At 42.2% G+C, this 17298-nt stretch overlaps 1 protein-coding gene across 1 annotated transcript in view; it reads left to right on the top strand.

The window, feature by feature from the left end:
- The window catches only part of LOC307067905 (RAD52 motif-containing protein 1-like), a gene marked incomplete at both ends in the record, with an annotated part of 261539 nt that extends 249281 nt beyond the window's left edge, over positions 1–12258 (top strand). The window contains 2 exons of the mRNA XM_079725532.1: positions 10615–10700; positions 12157–12258. Of these exons, the coding sequence (XP_079581658.1) occupies positions 10615–10700; positions 12157–12258 (188 nt within the window). The remainder of the gene's footprint in view (positions 1–10614; positions 10701–12156) is intronic.
- Positions 12259–17298: the final 5040 nt, after the last annotated feature.

A 17298-nucleotide genomic window follows, 5' to 3' on the forward strand; every position in this document is an offset into this window, starting at 1 on the left:
GACTTTTGTTTAACCAAAGGATGCAATTGGTTGAGGTTTGTGAGGCTTTTCACACTTTTTCAAAAAATGATAATCACTAATGTGGTTAAATATGTATACTTTCATAATGCAGAACTATGTAGGAATTAGTCCTTAAGACTCTTCCAGGGTTAAAATAGTGGTATATTACATTCCCATTTGATGCTTTTGTGAGTGCCTGAGTTTGAGTTTCTGCTTCACTGGAACAATATTCGAACTCTGAGTGTAGGTTCAGATTCAGTGTCTTGGCTAAAAGCACGAGCTGCATCAGAATGTCTGCATTTGAATCCTGCCTTTTATTTACAGTGTAACTGTGGGTGAGTAACTTAACTTGTCTGTGCTTCAGTTTCCTTATCTGTTAGTGTGAATGATAATAATAATATCCACCTTTTAAGGTCATTATGAGGACTCAAGCAGATTACATAATATAGTCATTTCAACGGCCTCTGGCCCACAGTAAGCATTCAGCAAATGGCTCTTGTTATTATTCTTATTATTATTGCTGAAATAGCTTTATGATAAAATTGTTTAAACAAATGTTTTGGAATATTTTCAAGAGTCAGAATAAGCACATATCACACTAAGTCATTTCTCTCCAATGCCCACTTTTTTCTCTTTGCACTTGTTATTATTAATCAATACCTGTGACCAGTGTTTTTAATAATCATGTATATATACACTGTTTTACAAGACAGCTATCAGTTCATTCCATTTTTCACATCCTGTGAGGTACTAATCAGATATACACATATACATCAGTTCGCTTCAGCTGCCTGAAATATCAACCTAAATTGGCTTAAGCTGGAAAGAAATTTGAGTTAGGCTCACCTAACTGCAAAGTCAGGCACAGCTAGCTGGATTCAGGGCTCAAGTAAAGTCATCAGGACTCAGGTTCTCCCCACGAGTCAACTCTGCCTTTTCCTGTATGGACTTCAGTTGTAGGAACTGTATGTTAGAAAATCGGCTGTAGCATATTCACCCCCTGTAGCCTGTCAGCGTTTAGATTCAGCCGGAAAGAGCGCCTGTCTCTTTCCCAGAAGCCTCAGCAAAAGTCTCATTGGCTCTTATGGGGTCACATGTCTGACCTGGAGCCAATCGCTGTTTGAGGCTGTGAGACTGGGATTGGCCAGTTCTGGTCACGTGGCACCCGTGGCTCTTTGGCGGAGTCGATCCCACCAGAGACACGCTGACTGAGAGGCGGGGAGAGGTGCCTACTCTGAGGGAATTTGTGGGCTTTTATTACCAGAAAAAGGGATGGACGCTGGCTGGTCAAACGACTAATGTGCTGTTAGGCTCTTTTTGTAGATCGGCAACGGATCACAGGGGTTAATGGATTTGAATTAGACCGGATTTGAATTAGAACCTTGGTTACTGATTCCAGCTTTTTTGTCTGTGAAGTTACATCCTCCAGGAGTGCCGTTCCCCACAGGGGCAGGCGTTTGCAGAAAGTTAGTGTTGTGTATTCTTTTGGTGAAAGTTGGATAATTTTTAACAGGAAGAGAAAGAGTCAAGGCAAATAGGGGTGGCCTTCTCAATGGGTGGACGTGGTGCTTCTTCCCACACTGGTGGGTTTAAGCGACTCAGCGCCCTTCTCCGGGCCTTTCTGTCCCCATGGCAGAGGCTGTACAAGACCCAGCTTGGTCAGTGTCTGTCTGCTATGTGGCAGGGTTGCATGCTGTAGACACGGGTGTATCCGTGTATCCTGGCCAAGAGTGTCGGCTACACGGTGATGTGTGTCTGGTGCTGGCGTCGTATAGAGGTAGTTTCTAGATCTCTGTATTTTTTATAGTCCATTTTAGTGTGGCTTGAGACATTGTCTCACTTTGACTTCGGCTGGCAGTTTCTATTTTATGTTTTTCATGAAGACGCTTGAACTTCTTCAGGAGTATGTGTAGCCAGGTCATGCTGTTTTCTGAAGAACCAGAGAAGAGAGTTACCAGAGACCTGCCTTGTATGGAGAGCTACGCTACAGAAGTACCCGCAGTGAGGTTCAGGGAGACCACAGTTAGAATTGAACTGTTGGGACCTGATTAATTGTGGTAGGCATCTTCATATCCAGTGCTGAGGTGGGCACCTGAGCCTACATATCAGAGACATTAACTCTTGAAATTAAGTCACTTCCCCCCATAGCTCCCAGAGTTAGTAATTCTGTCCCTAATCTCTACTTCTGTGTTACTTTTATTGAGATATCCCTGGCTAATATGTTTGGTGATTAATGTTGATGGTAGGCTTTGTGATCTCCCCTCAGAGCCAGTTTTAGGGGTTAGCTTGTCTTTGTCAGCGATGTACAGGTACACTTGTTTCTCCAGTGGCTATTGGAGAGCATAATCATTATTATGATTGCATAATCATAACCATTATTAGTTTACCGAGATGTTGAAAATGGGTGAAAATAATTCCTCTGTCAAGTAGATAAAGTAGTTACATAGCATGATATTTTATTTTCTATAAATACAGTGTTGTATGTTGAAATCTGTAAAGTGATTTCCACTTTGTATAAATTGAAAATATGGAATTTTAGTGAAATAACACTAGCTAACACTTACTGAGCACTCACTGTATGCCAGGCATTCTTTTAAGCACTTTACACGTATTATTTCGCTTAATTCTTAAGTGAAAATAAATAACCATAGGAGGTAGGTATTAGTTGTCTCCTTGCCATTTTAGAGGTGAGCAAGTTGAGATACTTGAGGCTAAGTCATTTGCTCCAGGTCACACAGCTGGTGAGTGACACAGTTGGTGAGTGACAGCTGGTGAGTTCTGAATGTAAGTCCTCTGGCTCCAAGTCTGTGCTTTGGATCACTATGCTGTGTTCTGTCCCTAGTAAAGATTTTAGCTCATGTGTTGTTAGTTTTTCTTTTCATTTTGCTTCCTTTTGTAATATTTTCTAGATGTGGGCTAAGAGTTTTATAGAGAAGATTTGCTAAATCTAGGACCTTTGGAATCCATGGATTTATCCATCTTCTGTTGCTGTTATTTGGCAAGCAAACACTATATGCTTGTTTATATCAGTAGGTGTCAACCAGGAATGATTTTGCCACCCCAGGGGACATTTGCTGATGTCTGGAGACAGACATCTTTAGTTGTCGTAAGTCAGGAGACGTGCTCCTGGCACCTAGTGGTCAGAGGCCGGGATGCTGCTGAAACATTTATGAGGCACAGGACAGCCTTCCGCGACAAAGAATTGTTCAGCCCAAAATGTCAATAACATCAACTCTGGCCTATAGAATAAGTGACTGATGATCTTGTAATGCCATTCTGATCTCTAATGGGCAAAGTCACATTACTAATGTAGAAATGATTACTTTTGATGTTTGTTTGATAATTGATTTCCTCAAATTAATGCATGTTTGTATAAGGGACATAAACATCAACCATAACTTAAATATTGAAGTTCCCTTAAAGTAAACTGGGAATTACAGCCCACTGAGGGAGAGCTGAGGAAGTTTAAAGGGAGGCCATGTAATGTCTGAGGATGCAATACTCTAAATATTTGTTGGATTACCTTGTGAATTACACAATTAGATTTCATTTTTTTTGTGTTGTATTAACTTGTCAAATGTATAAACATTTTAAATATCCTGTAAGTTTTAAAACCGTGTTTTGGTATTTTTTAATTAAAAATTTCATATTGAGAAAAGTGGAGAATATTACATTGTACCCCGTGTATGTACCACCCATATTTAACAAATGCTAACAAATACTGAAGTCCATTTTGAGCTCTTTCTCATCCCATCCCTTAGGTGTTTCTACATTTTTTATTATACCAAACATCTCAAAAGTTGAAGGGGCCTGGAACTCTTCCGACGTCTGTCGTCAGGCCTCACTCACTGCTGCTGCCTTTTGTCTGCCTGTCAGCTTCTCCCCTCATCTTTCACTGCAATATGTAGGCGGTAGAGGGCGGAGCCGGGTTGTCTTTTCAAAGCTGGAAAGGCCAGGCCGAGAGTGGATGCGTAGCTTGGAGGGAGGCGGGAGGACAATAAGTATGGGTTTCCCCCAATGACTGAAAGCAGAGCGTTCCCATGAAACCTTTCATAAGCCGAAGTGGCATAAAGTGAAGAAGCAGTGACCATAGGACACATCTTGCCAACGGAAGCACAAAATAAATTGAGCTAAAGTACAGAAGCTCAGTGACAGTTCAAAGCTATGGTGGATTGATGCTGAGGTGCTGAGTGTGGTTCCCAGGAAGGAGCTGGGTGGTGCCCTTTGCACCCGCTTTTGCAGCCCACAGTGCGAATTGCATCTGTACGGGCTGCTGCACAACACATGCCGGGCACTGTTCTCATTTCCCCCCCTTTTTTTGTGAAAATAGATACCTCTTTGGATTTCTTTTGGTTGGGAAAACAGGCGCTAATGTGGGTCTTTCTTAAGAGCGAAGTGGCATAAATTGAGCTTTGGAAGGATGGAGGAGACCTGTACCTTGGGGCCGTTTGGTGAGGTAGAAAGTGGGGAGAGTGAGTGAGGTTGGGAACAGGCAAGAAGAGCAGTCTCGGAGTCAACAGACATGGTGGTGGGAGGTCTGCAAGCGTGGTCCGCCGGAGCAATGTTGTGACTGTCAGGTCAGAGGATCTTAGGTCTTCTTTGCCCAGGATTGCTGCTCCCTGCATTATGAGTGGTATAGCTCAGGAGAGGCTACGCTTGAATTCTCAATCTCTATTACTTGGACTGCTTAGTGGTGTGTTATTAATGGCAATGCCTGCTTACCACCAGTTGTTCACAGGACTTCTACATGATAGGTTCCTTCTTTTTTTTTTTTTTTTGACCACACCATGCCGCCTGCGGGATCTTAGTTCCCGACCAGGGATCAAACCCTCCCCCCGCCCCTTTCCGCCGTGGAGGAAGCGCGGAGTCCCAACCACTGCACTGCCCGATAGGTTCCTTCTTTATTTAAACACCTCCCATCATGCTCCATTGCTATGGAATAAAGCCCTCACTTCTTGTGACATTGGAGGGCATTCATAGCTCCTATCCCTCCTTCTCTGACACACCTGGAGTGTATCATGTGCTTTTTCTTGTCTTGGTGACTTCTTGTGCATTCTCTCTGATAAACTCCCCTGTGCTCTCCCTATCAACTCTGCACAGTGAACTTGTGTTCTTCTTTTGAGGGCAGCTCATGCCTTTCGGCAGATGGAAGGTATTTCTTGTTATTTTTCATTTGTGCTTTGCCTGTCTTGCTAGAATCTGAGTTTCTTGAAAGCAGTGATGCCATGCTTCCTCTTTGAGTTTAGTGCTGCTAACACAGGGCCTGGCCTCAGGAAATGTTTGCTGAACTGAATTAATAGCCAGTTCGAACTTGCCCTTGAGCCAGTGTTTTGTACTGGTGGGAAAAATCCTACACGGTGTGGACTTTGATTCTCTGAAGTGTCAGTTACAGTATTGTAAGACGGAAGATAGGAGTCTGGGATAGGAAACAGTTTTGCACTTTCGGTTTTTTTTTTTTTCTTTTTTTTTTTTTTTGTGGTACGCGGGCCTCTCACTGTTGTGGCCTCTCCCGTTGTGCAGCACAGACTCCGGACGCGCAGGCACAGCAGCCATGGCTCATGGGCCCAGCCACTCTGCGGCATGTGGGATCTTCCTGAACCGGGACATGAACCCGTGTCCCCTGCATCGGCAGGCGGACTCTCAAACACCGTGCCACCAGGGAAGCCCTAGATTTCTTTTGTTAATGCAGAGCCTAGTTTACTACCCACTCCCCCGATATTGTTACCTACTTTAATTATGTGTTCTTTTTAAATTTTAATTATTTATTTATTTGGTTGCACCGGGTCTTAGTTGCAGCAGGTTGGCTCCTTAGTTGCGGCTCAAGGGCTCCCCAGTTGCAGCAGGCAGGCTCCTTTAGTCGCGGCTCGCAGGTTCCTTAACTGTGGTGTGTGAACTCTTAGTTGCAGCATGCATGTGAGACCTAGTTCCCTGACCAGGGATCGAACCCGGGCTCCCTGCATTGGGAGCACAGAGTCTTAACCACTGCACCAGCAGGGAAGTTCCAATTATGTGTTCCTTTATTCATTGGCATGTATACATAATTCTTATCTTTTTCCCCTGTATTTTTATAAATACAGAAAAGTGAATAACATCTTAAAATAAAATGAAGGAAAGGCCTAATGTATCTGAGTTTTTCTCAGTAGCACGAAGGGAGATGTTTGCCAGCAAGAACTGTGGCAAGGTTATCCCAGATGTCAACTGTCTCTACTACCAGGGGCTCAGAGCCCTTCTGAAGCTTCCTAATTGTCCAGGACAGCTCCATTATGACTCACCGTACAGGGCCTAGCCTCTCATGCGACACTCAACATTTAAAAATTAGTCTTCATTTCTCCTTCCCAGCAGGCAGCTTCAGTTGGAGAAAGTAATTTCATTTTCTTATGTACTCATTCATTCACTCAGTCAACAGACCATCACTCCTCTATTATATGCCAAGATCTATGCTTGCTTCTGGTAACAAGGAAAGAATAATATATGGTTCCTTCAAGCACTTAAGGAGCTCATAAACTAGTGACAGAGGAAAATGCACAAACCAATCCATAAAGAATTAACAATGCTTTGACTTTATTTGTATTATTTGAATTTTTATGACTATATTTATATACTACACCCTGTTCAAAGTGGAAATAGATATTTAAGAAAGAACTAGTGATGTAAAAAATCCACAGTAATATGTAAGTTATTTAGAGAGTTAAGACTGGAAATATTTGCACTCTCAAAGAAGCTTGTTAATGCAGATGAACCCCTAATTCTTTTGGTTGCTTTATTTACATTTATACAGGTATAGGTATTCCCTCTTCTAACAGGGGTTAGTAACTTGGGGAGGGGGTGCTACAGATTAAGGTCCTGATTCAGTGGCAGGTCCATCTTACCTCCTCCTTCAGGTCATATTTTCAAGCAGGAGCTACAGGATGAGACGAGTAAAACAGTTCACTTCCTTTGCTTACCCCCAGCCCCATAATAGGCTTCTGCTGGGCTTCCTTGGTTGTTTTCATCATCACTTTCACCACCAGAGGTCAGGGAAACTTCCGGTTAATCAGGGGCCCTGGAAATGATGCAGAAAAGTACTGACTTAAAAATAATAAATAACATTTATTTAGGGCTGACTGTGAGCTCATTGCTTAAAATGTCCTACTTAATCTTCACAACCACTCTATGAAATTGGTGTTGATAAATCTCAGGTATATCCAAAACAAGTCTCTATGTAGGATTGTGATATTTTTAGGACTTTTATGTCTTTAGGTTCGTCTTGGCACCAGACATAAGGCAGTTCAACATAATACGCTGGCCCTAAACAGCTCCAGATGCCAAGAATTGGCAAATCACTACTTTGGTTTCAATGGGTGGTCAAAAAGGATCATCAAGGTAAACTCTGTAGATTTTCTTTGACTAACCAGACTCCTTTCAACATTGAACTCCTAGACTTTAGAGAGAAGAATAGAACAGGGCTATGAGGAGGAGATGTGAGAGCCTTCCACATGGAAGTATGTGAGCATTGGCCTGCCACCTAGAATTAGTGATAATCTCAATGACTTGGATGGCGGTGTCCATAATTTTCTCCAGTATTTGTATGGTATATAATAAAAAATAGTTGTCCATATCTAGTCATTCATTTGCAAGTCTCAACTTGATTTTGAAGCTATTGCATACCTAAACTATTACCTGGGATTGCTGGAGTTTCGTTTTTATTTCTAACAACAGGATATTTTGAAGTCTAGCGTTTAATTCATAATCCTAACAGCTTCAGGATCTTTCTAACCTTGAAGAAAGGGAAAATGAATATATTGTGACACCAATTCAGAAGTAAAGCCTGAAGTTCTTCTGTGCTTTCGAGCTGGTGTTGCCCTCCCATGAGTTCAGGAGTCCCGGAGTCGTCATGGCTGAGGAACCTTTGCATAAGTTGGAGGAAGGTCTGTTTTCCAGTATGTTTGTGTGTGGGGAGGTGAGGGAGTGGGATTTCTCTTTTTTCCTTTCTTTCTGAAACTCACCTTTTCAGATACATCATCACTTTTCTAAGCCACTAAAGCCCTGGGCAGATTTTTTCTGCCTGACAATATAGGTATTTATCTTAGGCAATACCTGACAGCACCTTAAACTTTAGAATTTTAGAACTGACCGCCTGCCAAGAAGCTTAGGAGGAGGGAAAATTAGTTAGTTTTTGTTGTTGTTGTTGTTAATAATTTGTTATGTGCTAAAATATTCCTTCAAATACAGATGTCTTCTGGCCTTCAGTTATCCCAACAAAATCATTGTCTAAAGATTGAAATAAACTCTTGTGTCAACATTCAGTCCTTTGCCTCCTATAGTAGGGCCTGAGCAGAAAAAGTTAATGTAGATCCCTAGAAAGGGGATTCCGATTGGTACTGAGTTTTTTCCTAGAATCCATGGCACTTGGGCTTAGGGTTTTAACTCAGAGGCAGAGCTGTTAGCGAATGGAGTGGAGGAGGCTCCACCATCCACCTGAGTGGGTGATGGTTGAGGAGAGGCCAGATCATCTGCACTATCACCAAATCCATCTCACTGTATGAATCCAGCCCTTTACGCACAGGAGAGCAGGGTCTGTAGCAGTGCAGCCTCAGCTTGTCCATTTGAAATCTGTGAGTAGTATGAGATTTGTGCCACGTACTTGGTTTGCATTTCCCATCGAGTATTTTAGGAACTTCCAGAATAGATCTGAGCAGTAAAAATGTGCCATGCCAAGGTATACCTACAACAGAGACATTCACCCGTACCCCAGTGTTGTGCCTGCCCTTAATCACTAAGATAATGATCTAAGAATCACAGATGCATTTTTAGTTTTACACACATAACCTAGAAATCAGTTATTCAGACAGGCATTTTAAATTCATCTGTTTTGGTTGGATTTAGGGTCATTATCATTCCCTATGGAAAGGAAGGTAACCCAGAAGCTTGCTCTTCAGAAGGCTATGACAGATGCATTCCAGAAACTGCTGATTGTGGCTTTAGGTAAGACCTTTTTGATTATCCTTGAAGTACTTCAGTTTCAGTGAGCAAATAATGTTACTTGAAAAGTTAATTGGATGAAAATAATGGTTATCTAAAACATTACATATTCTTTCATTCACCAGATGCTTTCACAGCAGCAGTCTTAAATTTGTTCTTTGTGGGATTTATGAGAAAAATGACAGCAAATATTATTGTCCCCAGTGTTTAGATGTAGAGTGACTTGCCACAGTACATACAGGAAGTGTTTGATCCAGTTCTTCCCCAATTGCTTGCTTATCTTACAGAATAGTGTAGTGATTATAAGCCTTGGACACCTGTGTTTGAGTCCTAACTTTGTCTCTTAGATTTTGTTGTTGTTGTTGTTGTTGCAATTTTAGGTTTTTCTAGCCAGAGACATTTGAAGGTATTTAATATGTCTAAGCTGCAATTTCTTTATCTGCAAATAGGATTAGTAATACAGCTTATCACCTAATGGAGGATATTGTAAGAGTAAATGAGATGATGAATATAGAAAGCTTAGAACTATGCCTGAAACATAGTAAGCAGAGAAAATATATTGACTATGATTATTATCGTTTTTTTCTTGTTGAAGAGTTTATTAGATTATGTTTTTGAAATCAGTTTAATTTCAGTTTTCATTTCTGATATATTGGGTGAATATGATTCTTATATAATAATTGGCTACGTTTTTGTGAGCCTTGAAAGTGGTCATGCTACTGAATAGCGTTGATTGTGTTCCCTATCGAGTTATACAGCGGTGAGAATGTCACAGGCTGTGCCCAAAGGAAACTTTATGATCAGTAGATTCCCGGAACAGAATTGCTCCCCTGCTTCACAGCCCTTCAGGCTTAGAGAAAATCCGAGCTAAGTTGTCAGAGACCTTATTTGCTTGTAAGAGTTGACCCTGGATTGGTCTTGGCCTTCCAGCCTGGGCAGTCCTTCCAGTGAAGTTTGACTTCCCTGGTCATCAGGCAGAATCTCCATCAGCTGTCAACTCTGGGTAACAACCTTTAAGAACCAAACTAAATGTCTGGGTTGTTTGTCCCTAATATGCCAAGGTATTCCTTATATGTACTCCAAACTCCTTAGACCAAAAAGCCTGGTGGCTCTAGCTTGCCTTGAGGAAAGCTGTATTGTCCAAAAGGTACATGGGCCAGTCTCTGCCAGTAGAGTGTTCAAATGCTGTCTCTCTCTGTCTCTGTCTCCAAAGCTTTGTTCATTGTATCTGGTAGAATTTTGGTCCCAAGGAGTAGGCACTTGCCTTGCTTCTAATATGAAGTATCTATTATAGTTCAGTGGTATCTCTCCAGGTTTGAACTCATTTTGACGCCCACCTAATGCCTTCCTATTTCATTGTATCGTGATTGAACATTTTTGTTTCCACAGCTTTTAATTTCTATGTCATTATTCCTTAGTTCTTATTTCTAAGATCATAAAGGTTTTTGAACCAAAGTTGATACTTCTTATCTATTTTTTCACAAATAATTATGATAAAAACTGGAGTGTCAGATGAGGGAACTTCTAGGAAAATGCTCTTATTTTCTGCTTTTAGAAATCAAAAGAATGTCTAATTATTGGGTGCTACCATTGTATACAGGAAGTTTTAGAACAAGAAAACTTCTGAATTGATCCTTGTTAACTTTATTTCAGATATTGGTAAAACAGCCGTGGCATATAGACTCTGTGAAGAGGTCAGAGATGCTAGAACCAAAGAGGAACTACAGGATTTAATTCAAGTATGTGGAGATACAAACTCAAGGGGTACACAGCCAGTGTAGCCATAATTCAAAACAAGCAGCAGGATTTGGAAGACTTTGGCATGTCTACTCAGCTCTGTCTTCCTTAGGAAAATGTGAAACTCTGAAACTGCTTTTGAGGCAGGGAATTTCTAGGACTTTTCCAAGTCCCGAGCCTTGTCTCTGGCCCATTATTTGAAGTTTGGAGAGCAGGATTGAGGGCCATCAGTGTACGTCTACAGTTGTGGACACAGGAGAAGACACAGGCCTTTTAGAACTCCCCTCAAATAGAATTGCAGGGATTTGGGAACAAAGTAACTATGGCCTTAAGTGTGATTATGCTACAGTGTTTTAAAACTATTCATGCCTTTCAAGTAAGGTACATTACCCAGATCTCAGCATCTCATATATATCTTGTGTTAAATATTTTGCCGAAGAACCTTTCTGTAAACCAATTATATGGATGCCTCGAATTAGGGATTAAGTTGTCAACGTAATTTCTAAAAGAAAACATTAATGTATTCTATATAGGATTTTTATTAAAAAGGAGCCAAAAATGTGTTTCATGTCATTGAGAGTTTATTTTGGGGCTAGTTTTCTGATTATTTAACTCACCCCAACGTTGCAAAGTTTGTTTTGAAGGGAAGAAAGTAGAGAAAGAAAAGGTGGTTATGTTCTGAAAAATGTAAAAATTTTGAAGGTTTTTCCTGTACAAAATAATTATTTTAATTCAATCGAAATCAGTCAAGGAAACTTCAAACGTATCCATGTTTAATCCATTAAGAAGTCCAGCTTCCTGTGAAATGTGAGAAGAAAGGACTCCGTATTGATAGTAAAGATTTCGGAAAACTGATTATAACAACAGATCCATTCCTACATGAGGCCAATCTTGGAATCAGTTCCATTGAGAAACCATTATGTGCTAGGCACTGGAAATAAGATGAAGCTCCTTCTCTCTTGGAGTTTAGGTGTTACAGGTGTACCAGACAATTAAAAAGGACTAAAATTAAATAGATTATGAAAAGGACGGTGAAGAAAGTAAACTGGGTGCTAGTTACAGTATTTGAAGAAAACTACTTAACATGCTGACTTTAACATTCTAAGTGTCTTCTCCATGTCTGCACACAGGGTAGACCTCTGAAAAGTGACACAGTAGTTTTTTCTAGATTAAAGGTTCTGTTGAGACAAGGTGGGATGGGGGAAGTTTTCCCATGCTAATATAAAGGGCCATTCACTTGGTTTTAGACCCTCTTTCCCAGAATGAATTGCTCACCTGCCCCAAACCCCTCCTACAGAAGTTCTGGAGTCATCACTGATTCAGTGGTAACCTCTGGTGACAGAGTGGTGAATTAATAATGAGACGTGAATACTGAGAGTTTGGAGGAAATGGCAACATTTTAGAATAATTGTAAGGTGTGTTCCCCTCCCGCCACCCTGACTGGTGCTCATTTTGCAGGTCAGCTACTTTTCTTGTCAGGCCTGTAGCCAAAGGGAGGAAGAATGTCTCTCAGACTTCAGCTTCGAGGAGGAAGAGTTCAGATTGCCAGAACTGGACTAGCACTTTTGAATTTCCCAGAATGCCACATCCTGTGGTTTCCTCGGGAAGCTCTGCATCCTTCCCAACCCCCCTCCACCCCTGGGCTGCTGGAGTTTGCGGCCACTGGGGTCTGCAGCCCAAATCCCGCCTCATTGTTTGGGGCCTGGGAGGGCAGGGCGGGGTTGGGAAGGGGGCCCGGCAGGAGGTAATTGTTGCCTTTGCAAGGGGAAGGGTGGCTTGTGCCCTGGGGCCTCTGGGAAAAAGGCTCACTCTGGTGGCGTGCATTGGATCTCCGCAGGAGCCTAATAAAGGTAGAGTGGACGTTAGGTGGGGGAGGGGCGCGCGGTTGCTAACGGTTGCTAACGGTGAGCCCTCGCGTTGCAGCGCTGGCATAACGGTTCAGTTCGGCTCTGAAGGAGGATGTGGCTCTGGCTTCTCGCTGGCCTGGGTCGCTGTGCCTGGGAGCCGCCACATGTTATGTCCTGGCTGTGCCTCTGTGTCGCTGCTGCGCCCCACGGCTCCTCCTCACATGGCAACGACGGTGGCTTCTAGTCCAGGCAGTTCAGCCTCCGGAGTGGGCCCTGGGCCCCGTCCAGGTGACCCCCTACCCCCCGCGGCTGACCGAGACTTGGTCTTCATGCGCTTGAGACAGCCCTCCCAAATTGCCCCATGCCCTTACACCCCTGGCAGAAGCCGGGGGCTTTAATTACTTGACGTCCTCGTCTCCAGTCCATATGTTGGCACCACCCCATCAGGAGTTGACTGAGACTGAGGCTCCATACGCGGACACGGATTCCGTTGGAGAGCTCCCTACAGGGCCAGATCAGTTTGCTGTTCCACATCAGTATCCTAATAACGAGCAAATCCAACATTAAAAGCTCCCAGAGGCGGTTCCAGTGCTAGAGTGGGATCAGAATCAGCCCTTGGTTCTGCCTCCTCGACACAAAAGTAAGACTAAACACATAGGTCTAGATCAGGCTGAAGGTCACCAATCATTTGAAATACTTGTTCCACCTCTAGGTAGTAAGAGCTCAAAACCAATGAGCTTTATTGTTTCACCCCCAAACCTGAAGAACGTTCTAGTTCAGCATCGACGGCTTGCCAAAGTTGTTGTTGGAACTATAGGCCAATTTGAGGGTCTAGAACAACAGTTGCAGGGTGATTATTCACATCCCAGTATGGATGCATTTTATCCTGAGGAGAGCATACCTAGGGATTTTCTGGGGAGCACAGATGAACCGCCAGAGCCCCCTGAGGAAGCTGAAATTTCTCCATCCCAGCAGGAGGCCCAAACTCGTCATCCAGAGCTCACTGAGGAGGCTGAATCTTTACCTCATCAAGAGGCCCCTGCTCAGCATCCACAGACCCCTGAGGACGTTGAGTCTTTTTCACCGCAGGCAGAGGCCCAGGCTCAGCATGCAGAGCCCACTGAAGAGGTAGAACCAACTCCACTTCCTTAGGAGGCTCCATCTCAGCCTTCAGTGGCCCCTGAGTAACTAGAAACTTCAAGTCCTCAGGAGGCCCTCGCCCGGCCTTTGGAGACACTTAAGGAGGTTTGACCATGTTTGACCATGTATTCATCATGGGGTAAATGAAGCTCAGCAGTCACACTTGTACAATGTCACTGTTAAATCTCTGGCTCTGGCACTTCCCATAAATCCACAGGTCACTAAAGAGGTTGAACCTTCTCCAGTCCAGCAGAAGACCCCATCTCAGCCTCCAGAGCTCATTAAGGAAGTTGTAGCTCAGTCTCCATTGTACCCCGAGGTGACAGTTCCAGCACAGAGCAGGATCATGCTGAGCATCCAACATCACCCAGTATCAAGAGCAGTGGTTCTCAACCAGGGTGATTTTGCACACAGGTGACATTTGGTAGTGTCTGGAGACAGTTTTGCTTGTCAGAACTGTATATGCTACTGGCATCTAGTGGACAGAGACCAGAGATGCTACTAAACATCCAACAGTGTACAGGAGAGCCTCCCACAGCAATGAATTATCCAGCCCAAAATGTCAATGGTGCTGCCTAGCTAGAGAAATAAAGATCACTTAACACAAGTATTTAATGAGCATTTAGTATTTTGTATCTAATTCACCACATATATAATCATGAAAGTATAAATCATAATATCTCCCACAGTGAGATTTCTTTAGTGTATGGAGGGAGTAGTGATGTTATGTTTCATCATATATAAATTAGAATTATTGCCAAAGGATAAATGTTCTGAAAGAATATCTATTTTTCTAATTCTTTTGCTCGTGTTTTTCTTTGTAGAGATCTTGGTTGCAATTTACTCACAGAACTGAGCTTTGGAACGTTTCAGGCCTGGCATGGAATGCAGTTTTTACACAAGTTGTAAGTGAAATAGAAGATGAATACATGTAAAAAACTGTGTGTAAAAACAATCATGCAGTTATTGGTTAGCTGGGTGTAAGTAAGCCCAGTATGAATTCTGGAAAGTACGTCTTGAGAGCCATTTATTTTTTTTTTCAAATGAGAAAACTATGGTACAAAGAGGCCAAGAGACTTGTTTAACTCATATATGTGAAAGGCTCTTCTTTCTATAGTACTGATCTTTGGCACGGTCAATAAAAGGCACCAAACAAAAACACTCAGATTAGCATTGTCATGGAATCCCACTGATGCCTCTCCAATATGCGAATGGTCCAGGAAGTTCCACTTTTGAATTTCACTTTGATTCCTTTTCATGTGCAAAGTTCCTAACTGCTTAAAATGTATGCAACACAGAGCTGCAGAGAACTAAGTTTAGCAGGGTATGCTTCAGGGAGCAAAAGTATGGGTGCTTCCCCAGGCATTATTAGCTCTTTTAAATGGTAAAGCAGAAAGAATTCCTGAACACCCACCACAGGGCTCTCCCCAGCCACCCAGAACATTATTTTTCAAAAAAGCATATATTGCTGAAGTGAATTATCTGTGGCCAATAGGAACCTTTGAGGTATGGAAAAAGACGTTGTTTGTGTTCAGCTGCAGTGTGAAAAATATAAAGAAAATACTTTGCTGTGGCCTAATTCAATATATTTTCTTTGCTGACTGCTCTTCAATAAGAAGTGTGGGTTTTACACCCCTTCAGCTCAAAACTTCTCTGATTTCTCATGACACAAGGAAATGATAGTGGGTACGTTGAATGGCCCAAAGGCGATTTTAGACTCAAGGTAAAGAGCTCTTCTACACCTGGCTTTGGAAAAGACTCTCTTACCTGTCTTGTGGTTCATAAATCCCGTTTCACACAGTTCACACATTTTGGGTTAATGAAGGTGTTGAGGCTGTGTCTGGAGCTGGATTAACAATTCCTGCAGATGCCTATCTTTAGCGGCCTCCTTCCTTTCCCTTGTTAGTTTGCTGACGCCTACCTTGGGGAGAGAGCACCAAGGGTCGGTTTTTCTTTTGTTAGCACACCAGAGAGCAGGCGCGTGAGGTCCCTTCACCAGGAGGTTTTAGTAGCGTCAGTACAACGTCTTAAACTCACCACCTTTCCTAAACATCCTATAACACCAAGAGTTCCTTATAAGAATCAGAGTTTCATTATAGTTATGTAGGCAACACAGGAAAATACATTGTGGAAATAAATAAATAAATCACAGTTTAAAAATTAATGAATTCATTCCAAAACATTCACTGAGTGCCATGCCCACTGTCTGTCAGCACTGTACTAAGTGCTGGGGATACAAAGACGCATAGGGCAGGGACTTTGTCCCCAAGAAGCTTTCATACTGGAAGGAGAAATATGGATGTTGATGGGAAAACATATATGAGAGCCATTCTAGCATCTCTGCAGCAGGGTAACAAGGAGAGGGAGGGGGGTGATGAAGTAGCAAATGGGTGGTAGGTTAGAAAAGATTTGTAATGGAAGAGGCACCAACTTGTTCCTTTGGAATTTGTGCTCCTCTTAAATGACAGAAAAAGGTAGTGAAAGAATCAGAACTATCTGGTGTTGTAAATAAATTAGTACTGTACTCCGAAAACTCATTCACAGTTACTTTCAAAAGATTGTCACAGTATAGTAAGTCTTTGTTTTGGACTAAGTCTTTCTAATAGACAAAGCTAATTTGCTTCAGGATACATTTGCCATGGTGAGATATAAACTTTATTGTATCTCTTACCAACGGCAAGCCACCAAGGGAAGATGCCACCCTCGAGTTAAATCATTTTACTCCCTATAATGACATATTACTGGGGTGTTTATAAGTTGCTTGCATTAAATAAGTTTGGAAAAGGGCCCCAGCTGAGGTGGATTTATCATGAATTCAATGAACCTTAGGCTTCAGGGCTCCTCACTTGCATAGGTCCCTTCCAAGGTCTTGAGAGGGGTCCTAGCGATTTTTCTATTTATAACTTTACATGTTTTTATTAGATAGGATTTCCCAAAGTAGATGAGGTTCAGGCCCCACAAAACCTTGATTCATCATCGGGTGTCAGGTAATTATAAGTCAGTAGGTTTCTTGAATGAAGCCTCTATGTTATTGAGAAATATCAGGTGAAGTAGTTAGCAGTGTGGTAGTCTATTTTAAATCCGAAATCTACCTCAAAGATGAGCCAAGAGCTTATTAATTAATAAAGTACCACTTTTTGAATGGTGGTAGTAATCGTATCTCTTTCAGATAAAATCCGGAATGAAATATACTATGGAAAACCGGCAGTGGTTGATAATCCTAAACGTTAAGTATGCTTTTTTTTTTTCTGACTGTAAAGTGTTTCTCCTTCATTCACCTATGCAGGTCCAGACTGATGGCTTATTTTTAAAAATTCTTTTAGTCACTTCATTGGATCTAACAATACAAGCTCCATGATTTTAGAAACTGAAGGACTCTACAATGTAGAAAGACTATATAACTTAACCAGACAGAGCACATTCGCATGCTGGCTTGTCCTTGGTACATCAATATTGTACCAGGAACATAAGCACGAAGAGAGAATAAGAGGAAAATCAAAGCCTTAACCCTATTGGATTATTTACCCCATTGTTGAGACTATCAGTGCGGGAGGTGTGGCCACACTATGAAGGCAAATTGAGCTGCGGTCGCAGAGCCGCCCTAATGCTCCCC

Source organism: Hyperoodon ampullatus, assembly GCF_949752795.1.
Source record: "Hyperoodon ampullatus genome assembly, chromosome: 19".
NCBI lineage: Eukaryota > Metazoa > Chordata > Mammalia > Artiodactyla > Ziphiidae > Hyperoodon > Hyperoodon ampullatus.